Source organism: Hemitrygon akajei, chromosome 25 (genome assembly GCF_048418815.1).
Source record: "Hemitrygon akajei chromosome 25, sHemAka1.3, whole genome shotgun sequence".
NCBI classification, from domain to species: domain Eukaryota; kingdom Metazoa; phylum Chordata; class Chondrichthyes; order Myliobatiformes; family Dasyatidae; genus Hemitrygon; species Hemitrygon akajei.
Genome location: NC_133148.1, coordinates 9,333,149 through 9,353,866, shown reverse-complemented (window position 1 = coordinate 9,353,866; position 20,718 = coordinate 9,333,149). Strand labels below are relative to the sequence as shown.

Genomic DNA, 20,718 nt, shown 5'->3' with positions numbered 1-20,718 from the left:
CATCTGCAGTATCATGTGTCTGTTTGAGAACTGTGCGTTTCCGTATCCAGGGAAGGATGTTCTTGCCATGCAAGGACTGCAGAGAAAGTTCACCAGACTATTTGGTACGATAGGAGTAATGTATAAGAATTTAAACCCATACTCATTTACATTGAGGGAGCATCTCCTAGAAACGAGCAATATCCTAATAGGACTGGGCAGATGAGATGCAGGAAGGATGATCCTGATGGCTAGTAGGTCCAGGACTAGGGGTCATTTAATGGGTAAGGGGTGAGCTATTTAAGGATGGGACAAGGAGAAGGTTCTTCCCCTGAGAGTGATAATCTTGGGGGATTCTCTTCAACAGGATGTGGCTGAAGTCATATCATTAAATACATTCAGCGAGGAGTTGGAATGTTTTTTAAGGGCTACACGGGTAGAGGGATAAGGAGGGAAAGTTGGAACTGGGACTGAATATAGAAGATCTGCCATGATCAAATTATATGGTATAGCAGTCTTGAAGGACCAAATGGCCTACTCCTGCTACTGTTTAAACTTGCACATTCCCCAGTTCCACAGTTGTTCTCAAACTCACGTCTCTTTAAATTCAGTAACTTAACCACCCCTGGAACTTGGGACTAGGACAGCCTTATGGGCGGTAGTCAACTTGGGGGAGGTCCAGGAGACAGGAATTAGAAAAGGGCAATGATCACTGGTGATGGGAGGAGGCTACCGAGATAGCAATGGACACGATCTTGTGATCAATAATTTCAAACTCCAGCAGTTCTTAGAACGTGACCTCTACCCTCTGTTACCCTAACCCTCTGTGACCTTTACCCTCTGTTACCTTAACCCGTTATCCTAACCCTCTGTTACCCTAACCCTTGTTACCCTTGTCTCATGGTAAACTATAATGTTTGCACTCTCTCATTTTACCCTTTCCGACCTCTTTCCCCTTTCACCTATTAATTTCCTTTAGTCTCAGATTTATTTATTGGCGTTTTCCAGTGGGAGCAATGCCCATCTTATTTCCCCCATTTCAGTCAGCTCACTGCACACTTATCAGTTAATCAGGGCAGCCACTAATTTGGGACAACTCCTAAAGAACAAAAACTAAATGAGCAAATTGCAGCGATTCTCTTTGCTTACTTGGGACATTATTCCACTTAATTGGGGTTGGAGACTGTTGTTGAACAGGTTAGTCACGTGCACTTGTGTGGCTGTTAAGTGCTACACCGTGCTTAGAATGGTCAGTTTTTAAATGGTGTCAGTTGCGTGTATTTATGTTCAAACAGCAGTGATTTTTGTCACTGATGTCGAGGAATAAGCAGTAAGCAATTTAGAACTGTTTTGTTCACTGTGGTTTCAAGCAGTCAGGTTTGGAGATGTGAGAAAAGTCCAGTGGTGAAAATTAAAAAATTTCACAACTTCAACAAGTCAGGACCTGGAAAGAATTGGAAGTTATCAACAATCATCTTGAATGTTACAATAACAATGAAGATTTGGAAGATGCAATTGTCGAAAGGATTGTATGAAGGCAGGCCATTATCTGTAATAGTGTCTGCACAGATTTTGTTCATTCTGTACACTGGATGAACCCCTCTGTCAATAACTAATACATAGCTTCATAGTACTGTAGTACTATTGGTAGTGTTCTAATTTGTTCCAAATTTTATTTAAATACATAATTTGTTACCTTTTTAACTATTTCCATGAAACTTCGGCTAATTGGGGCAGTGGCTTAATTGGGCTAAAATGTAGTGTCCCAGTGTGTCCCAGTTAACCGGAATCCATTGTATTTTATTTTCTGAATCACTTACCTGGTGTAATTCACCCATTTTCTTACATTTTATTGTCCCTTTCCTTATCCACTGAATGGTTTCCTCTTCATTCCTGTTCCTCTTTTCCATTCTTTTGACCCTTTTGTGTACCTGTATATAGGACAATAAACACACACAAAATGCTGGAGGAACTCAGCAGGCTTAGCAGCATGTGGAAAAAAGTACAGTTGATGTTTTGAGTCGAGACTCTTCTGCCCAAAGAGTCTGTCCCAAAACATCGACTATGCTTTTTTTCCATTGATGCTGCCTGGCCTGCTGAGTTCCTCCAGCATTTTGTGCGTGTTGCTTGGATTTCCAGCATCTGCAGATTGTCTCTTGTTTGGTATAGGATGACAAATTTGACTTTGGCTTTGTTGGATGGGATCTCTCCTTGTGTCTCATGGTGGGAATCTGCTAGTGTTTGAAGTTCTCTCTCTGACATCTGCCCTCCCTCCCTCCCTTTCCACGTGCCTCTCCCTGACTCACTGTGACTGCATTCTGCAGGAGACCAGCTCCTCTGTGCCAAGGTCTACTTTGACAATGCCAAGTATGAGGATGTGGTGAGGATCCTGCAGAGCGCTGAACCATACAAAGTTGCTTTCTGCCTCAAGCGGACGGTGCCCAGTGCTGATGTGGCCATTTCTCCAGAGACTGGGAGCCTTGAACTGAGAGGACCAGAAGCCAAAAAGACAAAGCTGGTAAGATTCTCAAGGATTTCAGATAATCCAGTACAGTAAAGTGGCAAATGTAAAGTAAGTTTACTATCAAAATACATATAAAGAAGGCAAGACAGCAGCTTTGTTTCATTAGGAGTTTGAGGAGATTTGGTTTGTCTCCTAAAACATTGAACAGTGGAAAGCATTCTGACAGGCTACATCACTGTCTGGTAAGGGGGAGGGGTCTACTGCACAGAATTGAAAGAAGCTACAGAAAGTTATAAAATAAGTCATCTCCATCATGGGTACTAGCCTCCGTACTATCTAAAGAGCAGTGCCTCAGAAAAGTGGTGTCCATTATTAAGGACCCCTACCACCCAGGACAGGCCCTCTTCTCATTTTTACTGTCAAGAAGGAGATACAGAAGCCTGAAGGCACACACCCAGCAATTCAGGAACAATTTCTTCCTCCCTGCATCCAAAAATGGACACTGAACCCATGAATACCACCTCACTTTCATTATTTCAGTTTTTGCACTATTTTAAATTTAACTATTTAATATACAACTACATACTTACTGTAATGAATAATTTTCTCTATATTTTTCATATATTACATTGCCGCAAAGTTAACAAGTTTCACAACATATGCCAGTGCTATTAAACCTGGTTATGATTCTGACTCTGATACATGTCAACATCTACATATACAACTCCGAGGCTCACTTTCTTGCTGGCAATAAGAAGAATCAATGGAAAGGAGGTGGCAAATGAACTAAATGAGTACTTGGCATCAAGCTTCACTGTGGAAGACACAAGCGGATGTTGAAGGGTATGAGGGAAGAGAAGCGAGTGGGCCTGTCATGTGCTGTAGGTTTCTATTATATGAAACCACTCTTCACTGCCTTTATTGGTCAAGGTTCCGAGTTATGTTGCAGCACACCTCATATTCCATCCAGGTAGCCTCCAACCTGATGGCATTAACATTCATTTATCCTTCTGGTAATTTTCCCACTCCCTCTTTCCTTTACTCTGACCTCTTCCCTTTCTCCCTGCCGGCCTTTCACCTTCCCCCGGTGCCTCTCCTCCTTCACTTTCCCATGGTCCACTCTTGTCTCCTATCAGAATCCTCCTTCTCCAGCCCTTTACCTTTCCCACCCACCACCTCCCAGTTCCTTCACTGCTACTCCCCCACCTGCCTGGCTTCTCTTATCACCTTCCATTCTCCATTCCCTCCTCCCCACCTTTTTATTCTCGCATCCTTTCCATTCCCGAAGAATGATCTTAGCTCAAAACGTCAATGTGTCTTCATTTCCATAGACACTGCCTGACCAGCTGAGTTCCTCCAGCATTTTGTGTGTGTTGCCTATAATACTCTAGTCAGGTCACATCTGGAAGATTTCTTTCAAATTTCATACAAGAAAGGACACAATTAGAACAAAAATATTCTACAGTCCATTGCACAAGGGTTTCTGCAGATGCTGAAAACATTCAAAATACTGGGGAAACTCAGCAAGTCAGGCAGCACCTATGGGGGAGAATAGACAGTCAGGGTTTCGGGCCGAGACTCTTCATCAGGACTGGAAGCCAGAAACTAAAGTCCATCGGAGTGCAAGGTGGACTCAGTTAGGTCAACAAGTTAGGTCTTTATTCTTTGGAGCGTAGAAGGTTGAGGGGGGACTTGATAGAGGTATTTAAAATTATGAGGGGGATAGATAGAGTTGACGTGGATAGGCTTTTTCCATTGAGAGTAAGGTAGATTCAAACAAGAGGACATGAGTTGAGAGTTAATGGGCAGTGGATGTAGTCTATATGGACTTCAGCAAGGCCTTTGACAAAGTTCCACATGGAAGGTTAGTTAAGAAGGTTCAGTCGTTAGGTATTAATGCTGGAGTAATAAAATGGATTCAACAGTGGCTAGATGGGAGATGCCAGAGAGTAGTGGTGGATAATTGTTTATCGGGATGGAGGCCGGTGACTAGCGGGGTGCCTCAGGGATCTGTTTTGGGCCCAATGTTGTTTGTAATATACATAAATGATCTGGATGATGGGGTGGTAAATTGGATTAGTAAGTATGCTGATGATACTAAGGTAGGAGGTGTTGTGGATAATGAGGTGGGTTTTCAAAGCTTGCAGGGAGATTTATGCCGGTTAGAAGAATGGGCTGAACGTTGGCAGATGGAGTTTAATGCTGAGAAGTGTGAGGTTCTACATTTTGGCAGGAATAATCCAAATAGAACATACAGGGTAAATGGTAGGGCATTGAGGAATGCAGTGGAACAGAGAGATCTAGGAATAACAGTGCATAGTTCCCTGAAGGTGGAGTCTCATGTAGATAGGGTGGTGAAGAAGGCTTTTGGAACGCTGGCCTTTATAAATCAGAGCATTGAGTACAGAAGTTGGGATGTAATGTTAAAATTGTACAAGGCATTGGTAAGGCCAAATTTGGAATATTGTGTACAGTTCTGGTCACCGAATTATAGGAAAGATATCAATAAATTAGAGAGAGTGCAGAGACGATTTACTAGGATGTTACCAGGGTTTCAGCACTTAAGTTACAGAGAAAGGTTGAACAAGTTAGGTCTCTATTCATTGGAGCGTAGAAGGTTGAGGGGGGATTTGATCGAGGTATTTAAAATGTTGAGAGGGATAGATAGAGTTGACGTGAATAGGCTGTTTCCATTGAGAGTAGGGGAGATTCAAACGAGAGGACATGATTTGAGAGTTAGGGGGCAAAAGTTTAAGGGAAACACGAGGGGGTATTTCTTTACTCAGAGAGTGATAGCTGTGTGGAATGAGCTTCCTGTAGAAGTAGTAGAGGCCAGTTCAGTTGTGTCATTTAAGGTAAAATTGGATAGGTATATGGATAGGAAAGGAGTGGAGGGTTATGGGCTGAGTGCGGGTAGGTGGGACTAGGTGAGATTAAGAGTTCGGCACGGACTAGGAGGGCCGGAATGGCCTGTTTCAGTGCTGTGATTGTTATATGGTTATATGGTTATATGGTTTAGGGGTAACACGAGGGGGAATTTCTTTACTCAGAGAGTGGTAGCTGTGTGGAATGAGCTTCCAGTAGAAGTGGGAGAGGCAGGTTTGATTTTGTCATTTTAAAAAAATTGGATAGGTATATGGACAGGAAAGGAATGGAGGATTATGGGCTGAGTGCAGGTAGGTGGGACTAGCTGAGAGTAAGCGTTTGGCATGGACTAGAAGGGCTGAGATGGCCTGTTTTTGTGCTGTAATTGTTATATGGTTATATGATAGAGTTCACTTTGAAATCTAAGGAGAAACTAAAATCCAATGTGTCAGTATTTCAGTGGAATAAAGGAAATTACAATGGCATGAGAGGGGAACTGGCCAAAGTTGACTGGAAAGGGATACTAGCAGGAAGGACAGCAGAGCAGCAATGGCTGGAGGTTCTGTGAAAAATGAGGGAAGTACAAGACAGATATATTCCAAATAAGAAGAAATTTTCAAATGGAAGAAGGACACTACCATGGCTGAGAAGTGATGTCCGAGCCAAAGTAAAGGCAAAAGAGAGGGTATTCAAGGAAGCCAAAGCTAGTGGGAAGATAGAGGTTTGGGAAACTCTTAAAAACTAGCAGAAGGAAACTAAGTAGTTAATTAAGAAGGAAAAGATTAATTATGAAAGGAAGCTAGTGACTAATATCAATGAAGATACTAAAAGCTTTTTTAAGTATATAAAGGGTAAAAAAGAGTCGAGGGTAGATATAGGACCAATAGAAAATGATGCTGGAGATATTATAACGGGAGACGCAGAGATGGCAGAGGAATGGAATGCTTGCTCTGCATCAGTTTTCACAGTGGAAGACATCTGCAGTATACCGGACATACAAGAGTGTCAGGGAAGTGAAGCATGTGCAGTGAAGATTACGACTGAGGAGGTGCTCAGGAAGCTTACTGGTCTGAGGGTGGATAAATCTCCTGGACCTGATGGAATGCACCCTCGGGTTCTGAAGGAAGTAGCTGAAGAGATTGTGGAGGCATTAACAATGATCTTTCAAGAATCGATAGATTCTGGTATTGTACTGGATGACTGGAAAATTGCAAATGTTACTCCGCTATTTAAGAAGGGTGGGAGGCAGCAGAAAGGAAACTATAGACCTGTTAGCCTGATGTCAGTGGTTGGGAAGTTGTTGGAATCGATGTTAGGGATGAGATTACGGAGTATCTGGAGGCACATGACAAGATAGGCCAAAGCCAGCATGGTTTCCTGAAAGGAAAATTCTGGCTGACACATCCAACTGCAATTACTGCAATTCTTTGAGGAAATTACAAGCAGGGTAGACAACGGTTATGTAGTAGATGTGCTGTACTTGGATTTTCAGAAGGCCTTTGACAAAGCGCCGCTCATGAGGCTGCCTAGCAAGATAAGAGCCCATGGAGTTACAGGTGAGTTATCAGCATGGGTAGAGCATTGACTGATCAGCAGAACACAGGGAGTGGGAATAAAGGGATCCTATTCTGGCTGGCTGCCAGTTACCAGTGGAGTTCCACAGGGGTCGGTGTTGGGACTGCTGCTTTTTATGATGTATGTCAATGTTTGGGACTAATGGATTTGTGGCTAAATTTGCCAATGATACAAAGGTAGTTGGAGAGCAGATAGAGTTGAGGAAAGAGAGAGCTTGCAGAGAGACTTAGATAGTTTAGGGGAATGGGCAAAGAAGTGGCAAATGAAATACAATGTTGGAAAGTGTATGGTCATGCACTTTAGTGGAAGAAATAAACAGGCAGACTATTATTTAGATGGGGAGAGAATTCAAAATGCAGAGATGCAAAGGGACTTGGGAGTCCTTGTGCAGGATACCCTAAAGGTTAGCCTCCATTTTGAATTTGTGGTGAAGAAGGTGAATGCAATGTTGGCATTCATTTCTAGAGGTAGTCAGAGGGTGGTAAATTTGTTGCCACGAGCGGCTGTAGAGGCCAAGTCATTGGGTGTATTTAAGGCAGAGATCGATAGGTTCTCGATTAGCCAGGGCATCAAAGGGTATGCGGAGAAGGCAGGGGAGTGGAGATGACTGGAAGTATTGGATCAGCCCATGATTGAATGGCAGAGCAGACTCGATGGGCCGGATGGCCTACTTCTGCTCTTATATGGTCCCTTATGGTCACTCAACCCCATACACCTGCCTTCTTGCCATATCCTTTGATGACCTGACCGATCAGGAAACAATCAATTTCTAACGTAACTATACCCACAGATTTGGCCTCCACCACTGTCTGTGACAGAGCATTCCACAGATTCACTACCCTCTGGCTAAAAAACAGTTCCTCCTTACCTCTGCTCTAAAGGTTTGCTCCTCAGTTTTGAGGCTGTGGCCTCTAGTTCCAAATATAGAAACATCCTTTCCACATCCACCCTATCTAATCCTTTCAACTCTCTGAACCCTCTCTGGTCAGGTCTCTGGCACTGAGCCTACCTCTGTGACTCAGAAGGGAAGGACTTGGGGGAGAGAGGCACGCTGTGGTGACAGGATATTTGTTGGTTAGGGGAATGGATAAGAGGTTCTATGGGCAAGAATGAGATTCCTGGATGGTATGTTGCCTGCTGGGTGCCAGGGTCCAGGATATCTCATTTCAAGACCACAGCGTTCTTAAACAGGAGAGTGAACAGCCAGCAATTGTGGTTCATGTAGATATCAATAACATGGATAGGATGAGTGACAAGGTTCTGCAGGGGGAATTCAGGGAGTTAGGTGCTAAGTTAAAAGGTAGGACCTCCGGGGTTGTGATCTCAGAATTGCTACCCATGCCACATGCTAGTGAGGCTAGAACTAGGAAGATTATAATATGTGGCTTAGGGTTGGCGTATGTACAAATCAGTGGATGTTGTGTACTTGGATTTTCAGAAGCTCTTGGACAAGGTTCCACACATGAGGCTGCTTTAGAAGCTACGAGCTACAGGAAAGATTCTAGCATGGATAAAACAGTGGCTGACTGACAGGAGGCAAAGAGCGGCAATAATGGAAGCCTTTTCTGCCTGGCTGTCAGTGACTGGTATTCCACGAAGGTCTGTGTTGGGACTGATTCTTTTTATGTTAAATGACAATGAGGTTGGATGATAGAATTGGCAGATGGAATACAATATCGAGAAGTGTATCGTCATGCACTTTGTACAAGAAATGAAAGGGTTGACTATTTTCTAAACAGAGAGAAAATACAATAAACTTAGGGTCAAAGGGACTTGGTAGTCCTTGTGCAGAATTCCCTAAAGGTTAATTTGCAGGTTGATTCAGTGGTGAGGAAGGCAAATGCAATGTTAGCATTCATTTCAAGAGGACTAGAATATAAGAGCAAGGATGTGATGTATAAAGTACTGGTGAGGCCTCACTTGGAGTATTGTGAGCAGGTTTGGGCCCCTTATCTTAGAGAGCATGTGCTGAAACTGGAGAGGGTTCGAGGAGGTTCATGAAAATGATTCCAGGATTGAACTGTTTGCCAAATGAAGAGTGTTTGATATCTCTGGGCCTGTATTTGCTGGAATTCAGAAGAATAAGGGGTGACCTCATTGAAACCTATTGAATGGTGAAGGGCTTTGATTGAGTGAATATGGGGAGGATGTTTCCTATGGTGGGAGAGTCTAAGACCAGAGGACCCAGCCTCAGAATCGAGGGGCATCCTTTTAGAACGGAGATGAGGAGGAATTTCTTTGACCAGAGAGTGGTGAATATGTGGAATTCATTGCCACAGGCGGCTGTGGGAGCCAAGTCTTTATGTATATTTAAGGCAGAGGTTGATAGGGCATGAAGGGATATGGGGAGAAAGCAGGAGATTGGGGCTGAGAGGAAAATTGGATCAATCATGATGGAATGACAGAGCAGACTCGATGGGCCAAATGGCCTAATTCTGCTCCTGTATCTTATGGCCTTATGGAACACAGGCTCAGAACCAATCAAATGCTCCTCATACATTAACCCTTTCACTCCTGTGACCATTCTGCCTCTTCCTCTGGTTTAATGTTCCAGGTAAACTTTACCCAGTGTTGACCATCTCCAATGTTATTGTGTGATACTGTAGCTGAATTCTGATGACAGATGTTGTGTCTCTGTTTAGAGTGTCAAGAGCATCTCCCCTGTGAAGAAGACCAAGCAGCTGAAGAAGGGAAGGATCCTCAGCAAAGACGAGGCAGCTGTGGAACTAGATGTGCCAGTGGACGTGGAGTTTGCTTTCCCCAAGTTCTCCAGGTTTAAAAGATTGAGTATCACCTCTCCCAAAGATGAGGCAGCTTTGAAAGGTGAGGGCACGGTGAGACACCCCGAGGTGGAAGCTGAGCTTTCCTTTGGAGAGGGGCAGATTAAGGGCAAGAAGAAGAGGATCAGGTTCCCAGGATTCCGTGTGAGTGATCCCGGGAAGGTCAAAGTCGAGGTCGGCATGGAATCGAAGGAGAAAGCTGCTGTCTTGGCAAAACCACTGCAGGTCACAGAGAAGGACCAGGAGGTGAAGAAAAAAATTAAAATGCCTTCATTTGATCTGACGAAAAAGGAGAAGATAGAAGCTCCAAGTCCAAAGGCAAAAGTGGATTTGAAGGATTCTGTGAAAGTGGGAGTCTTGGCTGATGGAGGAGTGGCTGAGAGCAAGTTACTGCTGGGGCTCCCAGTGCAAGCTCCAAAGCTTGAACTAGATATCGGATTACCGAAGGCTGACTTTGAGGTCAAAGGCCCTTCAGCTGAAGGGGAAGTCGATGCAAAAGGACCCGGCTTTAAGGTAAAAATGCCCTCACTTGAACTGAAAGGTATGGAGGGAATGGACACAAAACACAAAGCAGAGAGCAAGGAGGCAGGAGGTCAAGTGGAAGGGTCAGAGGGCAAGCTGAAAATGCCTGCCATTGACATTTCTGTACCGAAAATAAAGCCGTGTGAAGAAGGTGTAACCGTATCAGGGGTTGAGATTGCTGTCGGCAGCTCTAAGACACTTGGGCTGGAAGGAAAGATTAAAGAAATTGCACAGAAGGTCACGACAATTGACATCTCAGCCCCCAAGGTACCAGATGTTGATATTAGTCTACAAAAGGTTGCAGTAGAACTCCCCACTGTGGGACCTGGGCCGTGGGACTCTGCGACCACAAAGGCTGATGCCCCGAAGTCTAAAATCACCATCGAGGGACCCGAAGCAAGACTGAAGATGCCCAAGGTCTCACTGCCAGAATTTGGCATCTCTGCCAAGGAAAGCATGGCAGAAGCAGCTCCAGAGGTTTCGGGCCCTGTGATAAAGATGCCAAAGGTTGAAGTTTCCATGCCCAAAGTGAAACTAGACGAGGCCCGAGCTGATGTTCCCATGCCAAAGACAGAAGCTGGGGCATCTGGGTTGCATGTTTCCAAGGTTAAACTTGATATTAAGGGCCCTCAGTCGGAAGATCATGAGGCCAAAGTGAAGCTCCCATCAGTGAAGGTGCCAACCATTGACATCGCGGTGCCCAAGGTCACACTGCCAGATGTGGGTAAGGCAGATGTCGCACCAGATGGGAAGGCAGCAAAAGTGTCAGGGGTTGGGCAGCAGCCGGAGGGATTTGACCTGAAGCTGAAAGTACCAAAAGTTTCCCTCCCAAAGTTGTCGGCCGGCGGGAAAGAAGTGGAGGCGGGCGCCAAGGTAGCCACGGATGGAGAGGATGCCAAGCCCAAGCCTCCCATGATAACCATGCCCAAGTTTGAGATTGCTGTTCCCAGAATGAAACCTGCAGAAGTGGAGATGGGAACTTGTGTGGACGCTGAGGTCAAAGATTCAGGCTTCACGATGGGGAAACTGCCCGGTGTCAAAATGCCCAGCCTGGACATATCTGCACCCAAGGTGAAGATCCCTGATGTTAACGTTCACCTTCCACCAGGGAGAGCCGAAGCCCTGACTGCTGAAGGAGGTGTCAAGGCTCCCAAAGGTGGGGACCAACCATCCGAATCGAGCTTAGAAGGCTTTGAGCTGCAGTTGAAAGTGCCAAAAGTCTCGCTCCCCTCGTTTGGTACGTCACCTAGCAGCAAAGAGGCAAAAGCTGAACCGAGTAGCCCCAAAGGCGGCTCTAAAATGCCCACTGTTGATCTCTCAGCGTTCAAGGTCAAAGTCCCTGAAGTCGATGTCCGCCTTCCAAAAGGAAAAGCAGATGCTCCTGCTACCAAGTCACCGAAGACTGATGTGGCCAGTGGCGTGCCAAAGGCTACCATGGAAGCACCTGAGGTCACTCTTCAGATCCCAAAGGTATCTCTCCCAAAGTTTGATATTTCCATTAAAGGCAAAGAGGCTGAAGCAGAGGTGAAGGCAGCCAAGGAGACAGATGCTGATACAAAATGCCCGGCACTTAAAATGCCTAAATGTGAAGTAGCTGTACCCAGAATGAGACTGAGTGAGGCGGAGGTGCCTGCCCCAACAGCAGAGACAGATGTCAAAAGGGAAACAAAGATCTCAAAGGGGAAAATTGAAGTGGAAGATACAGAAACAAAAGTGAAGATGCCTTCGGTGAAACTGCCCACAATCGACACGTCAGCTCTCCAGGTTAAGGTCCCAGAAGTTGACATAAACTTGCCATCAGTGAAGTCACCTTTCTCCACTGAGCACGATTCCAAAGTTGACAGTGGTGGAGTTAAGGTGGAAGGGCCCGATGCTAAAGTGAAGATGCCCAAAATATCTCTCCCAAAGTTCGATTTGAAAGGTAAAGAGGTGGGGGGAGATGGGAACATGCCGGAAGCTGAGCTGAAGGTGAGCCATGTTGAGGGAAAAGTCCAGGCCAAAGGAAAGGCTCTCGACAAAGAAGGTGTAGATATAGATGACGTAAAGCTGAAAGGGAAGGAGGGAAGGTTTAAGATGCCAAAGATCAAAATGCCTTCTTTTGGGACTTCCAAAAAATATGAAGAGGACATCGATATCCCAGTCCCTAGTGGAAAGTCTCCTGAAGTCAAGGCCAAAACAGGATCCTTGAGTGCAGAAGCAGATGGGTCTGGCAGCAAGCTGAAAATTCCCAAAGTACAGATGCCCTCGATTGGGATCTCGGTGCCTGAGATGAGGAGGCCGGGGGCAGAGGTTGACGTTTCGGAAGTGGACCTGAAGACTTACGGGGGGGAGTTAAAGATTCCAAAAGTGAAAGTCGATGCGGAAGTGGGTGATCCCAAGGGGAAACAGAAGCTCCCATCAATGAAGATGCCAGCGATTGACATTCCAATGCCCAAAGTAAAGGCACCTGAAGTTGACCTCAGCTTCCCCATGCCAAAGATCGACACCACTCTCAGAGGAACGGAGGGTGAGGCCAATTTAATAAGCTCTGAAGCTGATGAGGCGGCCTTCAAACTGAAGATGCCCAAGCTGGAATTGCCCAAGTTTGGGGTGTCTGGGTCAAAGGATAAGGAACCAGGTGAAGACACCTCCAGCCCAGGGGTAGGTGAGGCTGATGGCAAGGGTACAAGCTTCAAAGCAAGAATGCCCAAGATTGACATTTCCCTCCCTAAAGTTAAACCGTCAGACGCTGACATCGATATGGATGCTTCCCTCCTCGAGGCTGAAGGGCCTGTGGCAGAGGAAAGGTTTAAAATGCCTGGTTTTACATTGCCAAAGATCTCACCACCAAAATTGAAAGCTCCCGAAATCGATATTAACTTCAGTCGCTCCAAAGACAAGAGCGATTCCTCTGACCTCAAAGTTGACACAGAGGAGTCGGGGGCTGAATTTAAGCTAAAGATGCCTCAAGTGTCCTTGCCGAGTTTTGGGTTGTCTGGGGCAGGGGCAGAGAAAGTGGAAGTCAGCCTCCCCATGGAGAAACCAAAGCCAAAAGTGAAAGAGGAAGTTAAATCTCACCTGGTGGGAGGAGAGGGACAGGAAGGGCAAGAGGATAAGATCATTGGTGGGATCATTAAAATGCCCAAGTTTCGAATGACAACATCGAAAGACAAGGCCTTAGAGGACACAACTGAAGCAACTAAATCTGAAACAGAAACAGAGGGAGGCAAGTTGAAACTGAAACTGCCAAAAATTGGGATCTTGTCAAAATCCGCCGAGACGGAAGCTGACCTGGAGATGGAAGGCTTGGAAGGAAAAGGCAAAGAGTCCAAACTGAAAATGTTTGGCCTGTCTCTTGGGAAAGACCAGAAAGGTGAAGTGGGAGAGTCCGGGCAGGCAGAAGGGGATTCCGAAGGAGCTAAGTTCAAGGTTAAGATTCCGTCAGTTACTATTGCAGCTCCAAAGATGAAAGGACCAGATGCTGACCTGGATGTCAATTTTCCAAAAGGCAAGGACACTTCTGTTAACCAAGAAATCAAAGGTGTAGCAAAGGAAGGGAGGGTTGAGATCTCAGTCCCAGTTATTAGCTCTGACAGTTCAGAATCCAGGTTTAAAATGCCCAAGCTGACCATGCCTGATTTTGGGATGTCTGGGAGTGGCAGGAAAGATGACGATGGAATGGTGACAGGGAAGGTGAAGGTCTCAGAAATGGAATTCCGAAGGTCGAAGGGCGAGGCAGACGTCGATGGGTCAGACATGGATGCTGAGGGCAAGCTCCAGATGCTGAAGGTGAAGATGCCGAAAGTCGAGATTGGCTTTACCAAAGATGAAACTTCCACAGGTGATAAAGCTGAGATTGGAGCAGGCCAGAAGCCTGGTGGAGACGTCACTGGATCGGGAGCGATGTCCACAAAAGTACCCTTTAAAATGCCCAGTGTGGAAATCTCATCCCCTAAAACCAGTGACTTATGTGCTGGGATAGAAAAAGGAGGTGACGACGTTGGCCTGCCCCTCGCAGAGGCAAAAGGAACTCTTAGTGAGGTTGATGCTGATGCTCTTGAGCTGAAGGTACCCCAGGTTACATTGCCCTCATTTGGATCCTCCAAGCAGAAGGTCCAAGGAGAACCTGGAGACAGAAGCAGCTCTGGGGCTAAAATAGACATTAAAGGTCCCCAGGTTCAGGTGGAGGCAGGGGACGTCTCGGAGAGTATGCTAAGCAAGCTAAAAAATAAAATGCCAAACGTCGGAGTGGAGTTATCCAGTGGTAAGGAGCAAGAGGAGGTGGGCTCGTCCACAGCTGTTGCTGAGACAAAGGGTCGGGCAGTCAGTTCTCAGTGGGGCGTGGGGCTTGAGGGACCCGATGCAGAATTGAAAACCGACAAAACCAGGAAACAGCTGCTTGGCTTTTCTGTGTCAAAACCGAAGAGTCCTGAAGAACGTGTGAAAAGCAAGGCCAGGGACCGCAGTAGGTCACCAGCTGAGTCAGACAGTGCAGAGGCCAAGCTGAAGACGTCCAAGGTGAAGATGCCCAGTTTTGAAATCTTGTGGCCAAAGGGTAAAACCATGGAGTTCAATGGAAACGGAGCGCCGGGTGATTCAACGAGGAAGGGAGAGTGGGAGGTTCAAACCCCCTGGAAAAAGGGTGCCAGAGTTGAGGAAACTGAAGAGCCAGACAGCCTGGATGGGAAATCAAAAATGAAGCTGAAACTGCCAAAGGTTAGTTTCACACCTATTAAATCAACCGCTGTTAATATAATGACGGGGGAGGCGCCAGCAGTTCACATTAATGGGGATAGCGAAGAGTCTGGAAGCCCCGGAAAAATGGGTAGAATAAAACTTCCAAAAGTCGAGTTTTCCTCACCCTATCAGAAGGTCAAAGATAGTGACAACGAACTGAACCTTCAGCTGGTCAAAACAGAGATGTCCATCTCCAAGGATGATGCAGGCCCCCAAGCCCATTCTGATCAGTCCTTCAGGACCTCCTCTCCTCGAGCTAACAGAGAGGATGTGAGGGGTTCAAAAATCAAAGCACCTAAAATCAGCTTCTCTGGGTTCAAAAAGAAGAGCGGTGAAAAAGCTGGGTCCGACGAGGACACGGAAATGTCAAATCTGGTAACGTCAACTGCCAGGACGGAGCTGGTATCCCAGGATTCGGGAGGAGATACTAGTCACACAAAGTCTAAAAGCATACTGGGCTTTACTTCTGGCAAGTCTAAAGATGCGTCGGCCACAGGAAAAGAGCCCAAAGCAAAGGGCAGCCCAGGGGATGAGAGGGAACAGGCAGACAGCAAAGACAAGTCGGCCAAGTTCAAGCTCCCAAAGTTGACCCTTGGCAACAAGTCCAGCTCTCTGGAGTATGAAAACAACACCCACTTGGAGGGGCAACAGGAGAGTGAGGAGGGTACAACGCGACTCTTTAAACTGCAGATGCCTAAAGTGGGCTTCACAACGATCTACCAGGAGCGTGCTTCAGAGGAGAAGATCGTGGGGGAGATTAGTTCCGTGATTATGTCAAAGAGCAGAAGACAGGCGAAAGCTGGAACTTTGGCTGACAAATCAACCAGCATTTAAGTGAAGCCCGGAAACAGCGGGTGCTGAAGGCCTGAGAGGCGGGTCAGAGACTAGACTGCTTTCGACGGAAGCCCCCCTTCTTCGGGCTCAGCTTTAACAGCATTCCTGTGTTATAGAACCTGGACAGACGATGGTTTCGATGTACTGGAACTGACGAAAGAAACTAAACTGTCCATTGCAGTACCTGCACTAACATGTTACCGTAGAGATTGCTGAAGCAACTACCGTGTGACTAACAATGTGTACAAGTTCCCTCACAGACACTTGTCACTCATCCTCTGCCGGCAGCTTCCAAACCTGCTTAGATTAGCAACTTTTAGCAATAAAAATATAATGATTTGAATATGTTAAATATGGATTAAAAATGCACGGTTAAGCTTTTGTCTAATGAGTGAAAGATAAACAGTGGCCTATTCCCTTTTGGTGATGGTGAGAGATATCTTGAGGAAGAATCAGTCAGAGGGACTTCCTCGCAGCGAGGGGGGTGAGGTCATGAGACAGAGGGGTTCCCACATACAGAGGTGAGGCAATCTTACAGCAAAACGGGGCATCTAGAGGATCACAAACAAGAGAAAATCTGCAGATGCTGGAAATTGAATAATACACTCAAAAAGCTGGAGGAGCTCAGCAGGCCTGGTGAAGAGTCTCGGCCCAAACATCGACTGTTTATTCTTTTCCACAGATGTTGCCTGGTTTGCTGAGTTCCTCCAGCACTTTGTGTGTACAACTAGAGGTTGAGTGGATTCTACGAGGTGACAGGATTGAATAGATCCCAGGAAGTAATTGGAGATGAATGAGTCGCACAAGGTGAGAGGGATGAAGTGATGGATCCCAGTTTTATTCAGTAGATCTTAGGCTGGCTGGGCATTGTCGCTTTGGCCTATTTTACCCACTCCAGGCATCCTGCCTCAATGAATGTATTCAACAGTGATGATGTCTTGTCCTAAGTGCAGTGGGATCAGTGGGTAAGAGGGCACAATTGGGCAGAGAAGGAGACCAACAAGTCACCTACCTCCACCAGTAACTGTAGGGCTTGCATGAGTTCATTTGGGTACTGATTGAGAAAAGTGAGCACCAACAATTCTCATCAGCATCAGAATTCATTTGACTCCAGCTTTTAAGATATGTTCCATGTGTATACGATTAAGACCATAAGACACTGGGGCAGAATTGGGCCAGTCAGCCCACTGAGTCTGCTCTGCCATTCCATCATGGCTAATTTATTATTCCTCTCAACCTTATTCTCCTGCCTTTTCCACATAACCTTTGAAGCCCTGACTAATCAAGTACCTCTGCTTAAAATATACAAAATAACTTGGCTTCCACAGTCGTCTGTGTCCATAAATTCCACGGATTTACTACCTTCTGGCTAAAGGAATTCCCCCTCATTTCAGTTGAGCTCACTGAAGAAGTCGTCAATCCAGAGCAGGGAAGGTTTACCCCTGAGCTCATTGTTGGCCAATGGAAGCCCATTGAAGAAATCAATGAGAAATTGGTCCTCAGTCACAAAGGAACACAGTAGGAACAGGAGTAGGCCACTTGGCCCATCCAGCCTCTCCAGCCATTCACTATAATCACAGCTGATCAGCTCCAGGCCTTTCGCATTACTAGCTGTAAAGAACAGAGATGAGGAGGAATTTCTTTAGCCAGAGGGTGATGAATCTCTGGAATTCATTGCCGCAGGTGGCTGCAGAGACCAACTCAATGGGTATATTTAAAGTGGAGGAAAATGGGTTCTTGATTAGTCAGGGCATCAAAAGTTACGGGGAGAAGGCAGGTGAGTGGGGTTGAGAGGGATAATAAATCAGCCATGATGGAATGGTGGAGCAGTCTCGATGGGCCAAATGGCCTAATTCTGTTCCTATATCTTATGGTCTAAATGCACAAGATAGGGCAGATGCACAAGGAAATCCAACAAAACGATGCATTGTGTGGGTTATGCATTAAACTTATGTGACCAAGGATAAGTATCTACCCTGTGTATGTGTTTGAATAAACACGTTGGGACTGGCAACTGTAAAATGGTTTCATTATAGGGTATGCGCAGATTGAATTGGATTAGCTCCTCAAGGCTCGGTGATGAAAGAAGGGTTAAGTAGGTTAAGAAAAGGTGACAGTAGTTTAAATCAGCAGGTTTGCTAGTTAGTGAAAGTGATCCTTCTTACAGACTTCACCCCGACCAGCTTCGTAGCAACTTTTAATTCTTAGCTTCTTTGACACAATTCATGAACATCACTCCCCAAGAGGCTGGTGTGTAGGGCCAACAGATACTGGAGTGATGCACAGTGGCCCCAACACTGACTGACCGCCGGAGAGAATGAAGGATTTACTTTGGAGAGTACAGCGATTTGCAGCGTTCTCTCCTCCTGCAAACTCTCCGACATCCCTGCATTTAATATTTTCTGTTCAAATAAAAATTAACCACTTTTAAAGTACTGAAGTTCTTTAAGTGCCTTGATATAGATACGTCCTTGTCATGTTTAAGAGGTATTTAATTCTCCAAGCCTGAATATGTGGCTGTTCCCCGATGTGATCCCATGTGGCATCACGTTGTTCATCTCACTTTAAATGGGAGGAAATGCAGCAGGAGAGCTGACCGCTATATATTGTTTTACACACACGCACACACATGCACACGCGCAAACACACATACATGCACACACACTTTCTCTCTATTTTCTTTCTCTGATTTTCTTTCACACAATCCCTCTCTCATCCCCACATTCTCAGAGTCAAAGGAAAGTACAGCACAGAATCAGGCCCTTCAACCCATCTAGTCTGTGCTGAGCCATTTAACCTGCCTACTCCCATTAACCTGCACTGGGACCATAGGCCTCCATACCCCTACCATCCACGTACCTATCCAAATTTCTCTTAAACGTTGAAATTGAGCTGGCATGCACCACTTGTGCTGGCAGCTCATTCCACGCTCTCACAATCCTCTCAGTGAAGAAGGTTCCCCTCATGGTCTCCTTAAACTTTTCACCTTTCACCCTTAACCCATGACCTCTAATTGTAGAACCACCTCAGTGGGAAAGGCCTGCTTGCATTTACCCTGTCTATACCCCTCATAATTTTGTACACCTCTATCAAATCCATACAACTCAGACCTGGCAACATCCTTGTAAATTTTCTCTGGACTCTTTCAACCTTATTTATATCTTTCCTGAGGGTAGGTGACCAAAACTTCACACAATACTCCAAATTAAGCCTCATCAATGTCTTATACAACTTCAACATGACATCCCATCTCCTGAACTCAGTACATTGATTCATGAAGGCCAATGTGCCAGAAGATTTCTTTATGAATCTTCTACCAGTGCTGCCACTTGTATTATGGATCTGCAATTCCAGATCCCTTTGGTCTCTGACACTCAGTGCCCCACCGTTCACTGTGTAAGGCCTACACTACCCTGGCTGGTCTTCCCGAAGTGCAACCTCTCTCTCTCCGGGACTACCTTCCCCAGTTCCACTACCAAGTGCGGACTGAGAAAACACAGTTTTTGTCATGTAGCACAGTGTCTGAGTGACCACGATGGTCTGGCCCGGCCTGGCAGGTATCTTTAATCTGCCCGCGCTCTTTCCTGCTCTATTATTTCACAGAACCTGCCATCATTCCAGATGAGCACTGCAGTCTAGGGCATACATACACTGCAATCATCTTTCTACCCCACGCCAATTCCATTATGTTTTTCAATGCTTAGACACTGTAGATATTAACAGCATGTTTTACATTAGATTCACATTCATGTTGCTGGACATGACAACAGATATCGTGATTATTTCCCCATGCCACTAACATTTTTCGAAAATAAGCTATTTTATAAAACCTTGTGAGAATGCAGCTGAGTACTTGAGCAAGGCCGATGTGACTTTGGAGAATTAGATAACTCTCGGTTCCATCTATTGGGATTCTTTTGATCTTGTGATTGTAACATGTAAACTTAGTGTGGAATATATTTTTAATGAATAACTTTAACCATGAGTGGTAATAAAGATGAGAGAATGCTCACCTGGTTGTTTGCTGCAAGTCTGGTTATATCCACTGGGGTATGGGGCTCTTGGTGACTAACTACATGAAGCTGAGGAAAGGGAAGAGAGGAATGGCTCTGGTCACCCACCTCTAGGAACTGCGTAACCCAATTTCACTGAGCCCCAGTCGCACTTGTTGTCCTAAAGGAGACAGGGCTAGTACATGTTGTCCCATTGGACCACAAAGAATGCCAACTTACTCCTCTGCCACAAGGAGTTTCCTCTCACCTACCCAATCAAAACAATTCACAATACTGAAACCCGATTTTAAATCATCCTTAACTTCCTCTTCTTTTTGTAAAAAGCCTGTCATAGATCATTGTAACAGGCCCTTCAGCCCATCTAGTCAATGCTGACCCTGTGCCCACTAAGTTAGTCCCATTTGCTTGCATTTGGCCCCATATCCCTTTAAACCCCCTCCAATCTGTTTATTTATCCAAATGTACTTTCAATATTGCCATTATACTTGCTTCAACACTTCCTCTGGCAACTTCTACGTGCACATTGCCTTCTGTGTGAATAAGTTGCCCGTCAGCTCCCCTCTCACTTTAACCCTTGTCCTCTGGTTTTTAGCTCCCCTTCCCTGAGAATAATGTCCCAGCCTGCCATAAACTCTTCCTATAACTCAGATCCTCAAATTTTCCCTGCATTTTTCCATTTTAATGGTGTCTTCAGCAGGGTGACTGGATCTGTACACCCTGTACTGGATCTCTCAAGTGTGACTTCACCAACATTTTGTACAACAGAGCTACTGGCAGCATGATAGCGTAGTGGTTAGCTCAACATCTTACAGTACGGGCACCTTGGGTTCAATTCCTGCCAGTGCTCCGCTTTCCTCTCACATTCTTTGTAAATTGTCTTGTGATTAGGCTAGGATATCTGGGCAGCACGGCTCAAAGGGCCTGAGTGGCTCACTTTGCAATCAAAAAATCAATGGCTTCTTCACCATAG

The 20,718-nt window shown here is 45.6% G+C and overlaps 1 protein-coding gene across 4 annotated transcripts in view; it reads left to right on the top strand.

The window, feature by feature from the left end:
* LOC140716367 (uncharacterized) overlaps positions 1–19,747 on the top strand; it is a 317,941-nt gene extending 298,194 nt beyond the window's left edge. For all 4 annotated transcript variants that reach the window (XM_073029036.1, XM_073029038.1, XM_073029037.1 and 1 more), the window contains 2 exons: positions 2,304–2,497; positions 9,526–19,747. In XM_073029036.1, the coding sequence (XP_072885137.1) occupies positions 2,304–2,497; positions 9,526–15,735 (6,404 nt within the window). In that variant the 3' untranslated portion in view covers positions 15,736–19,747. The remainder of the gene's footprint in view (positions 1–2,303; positions 2,498–9,525) is intronic.
* Positions 19,748–20,718: the final 971 nt, after the last annotated feature.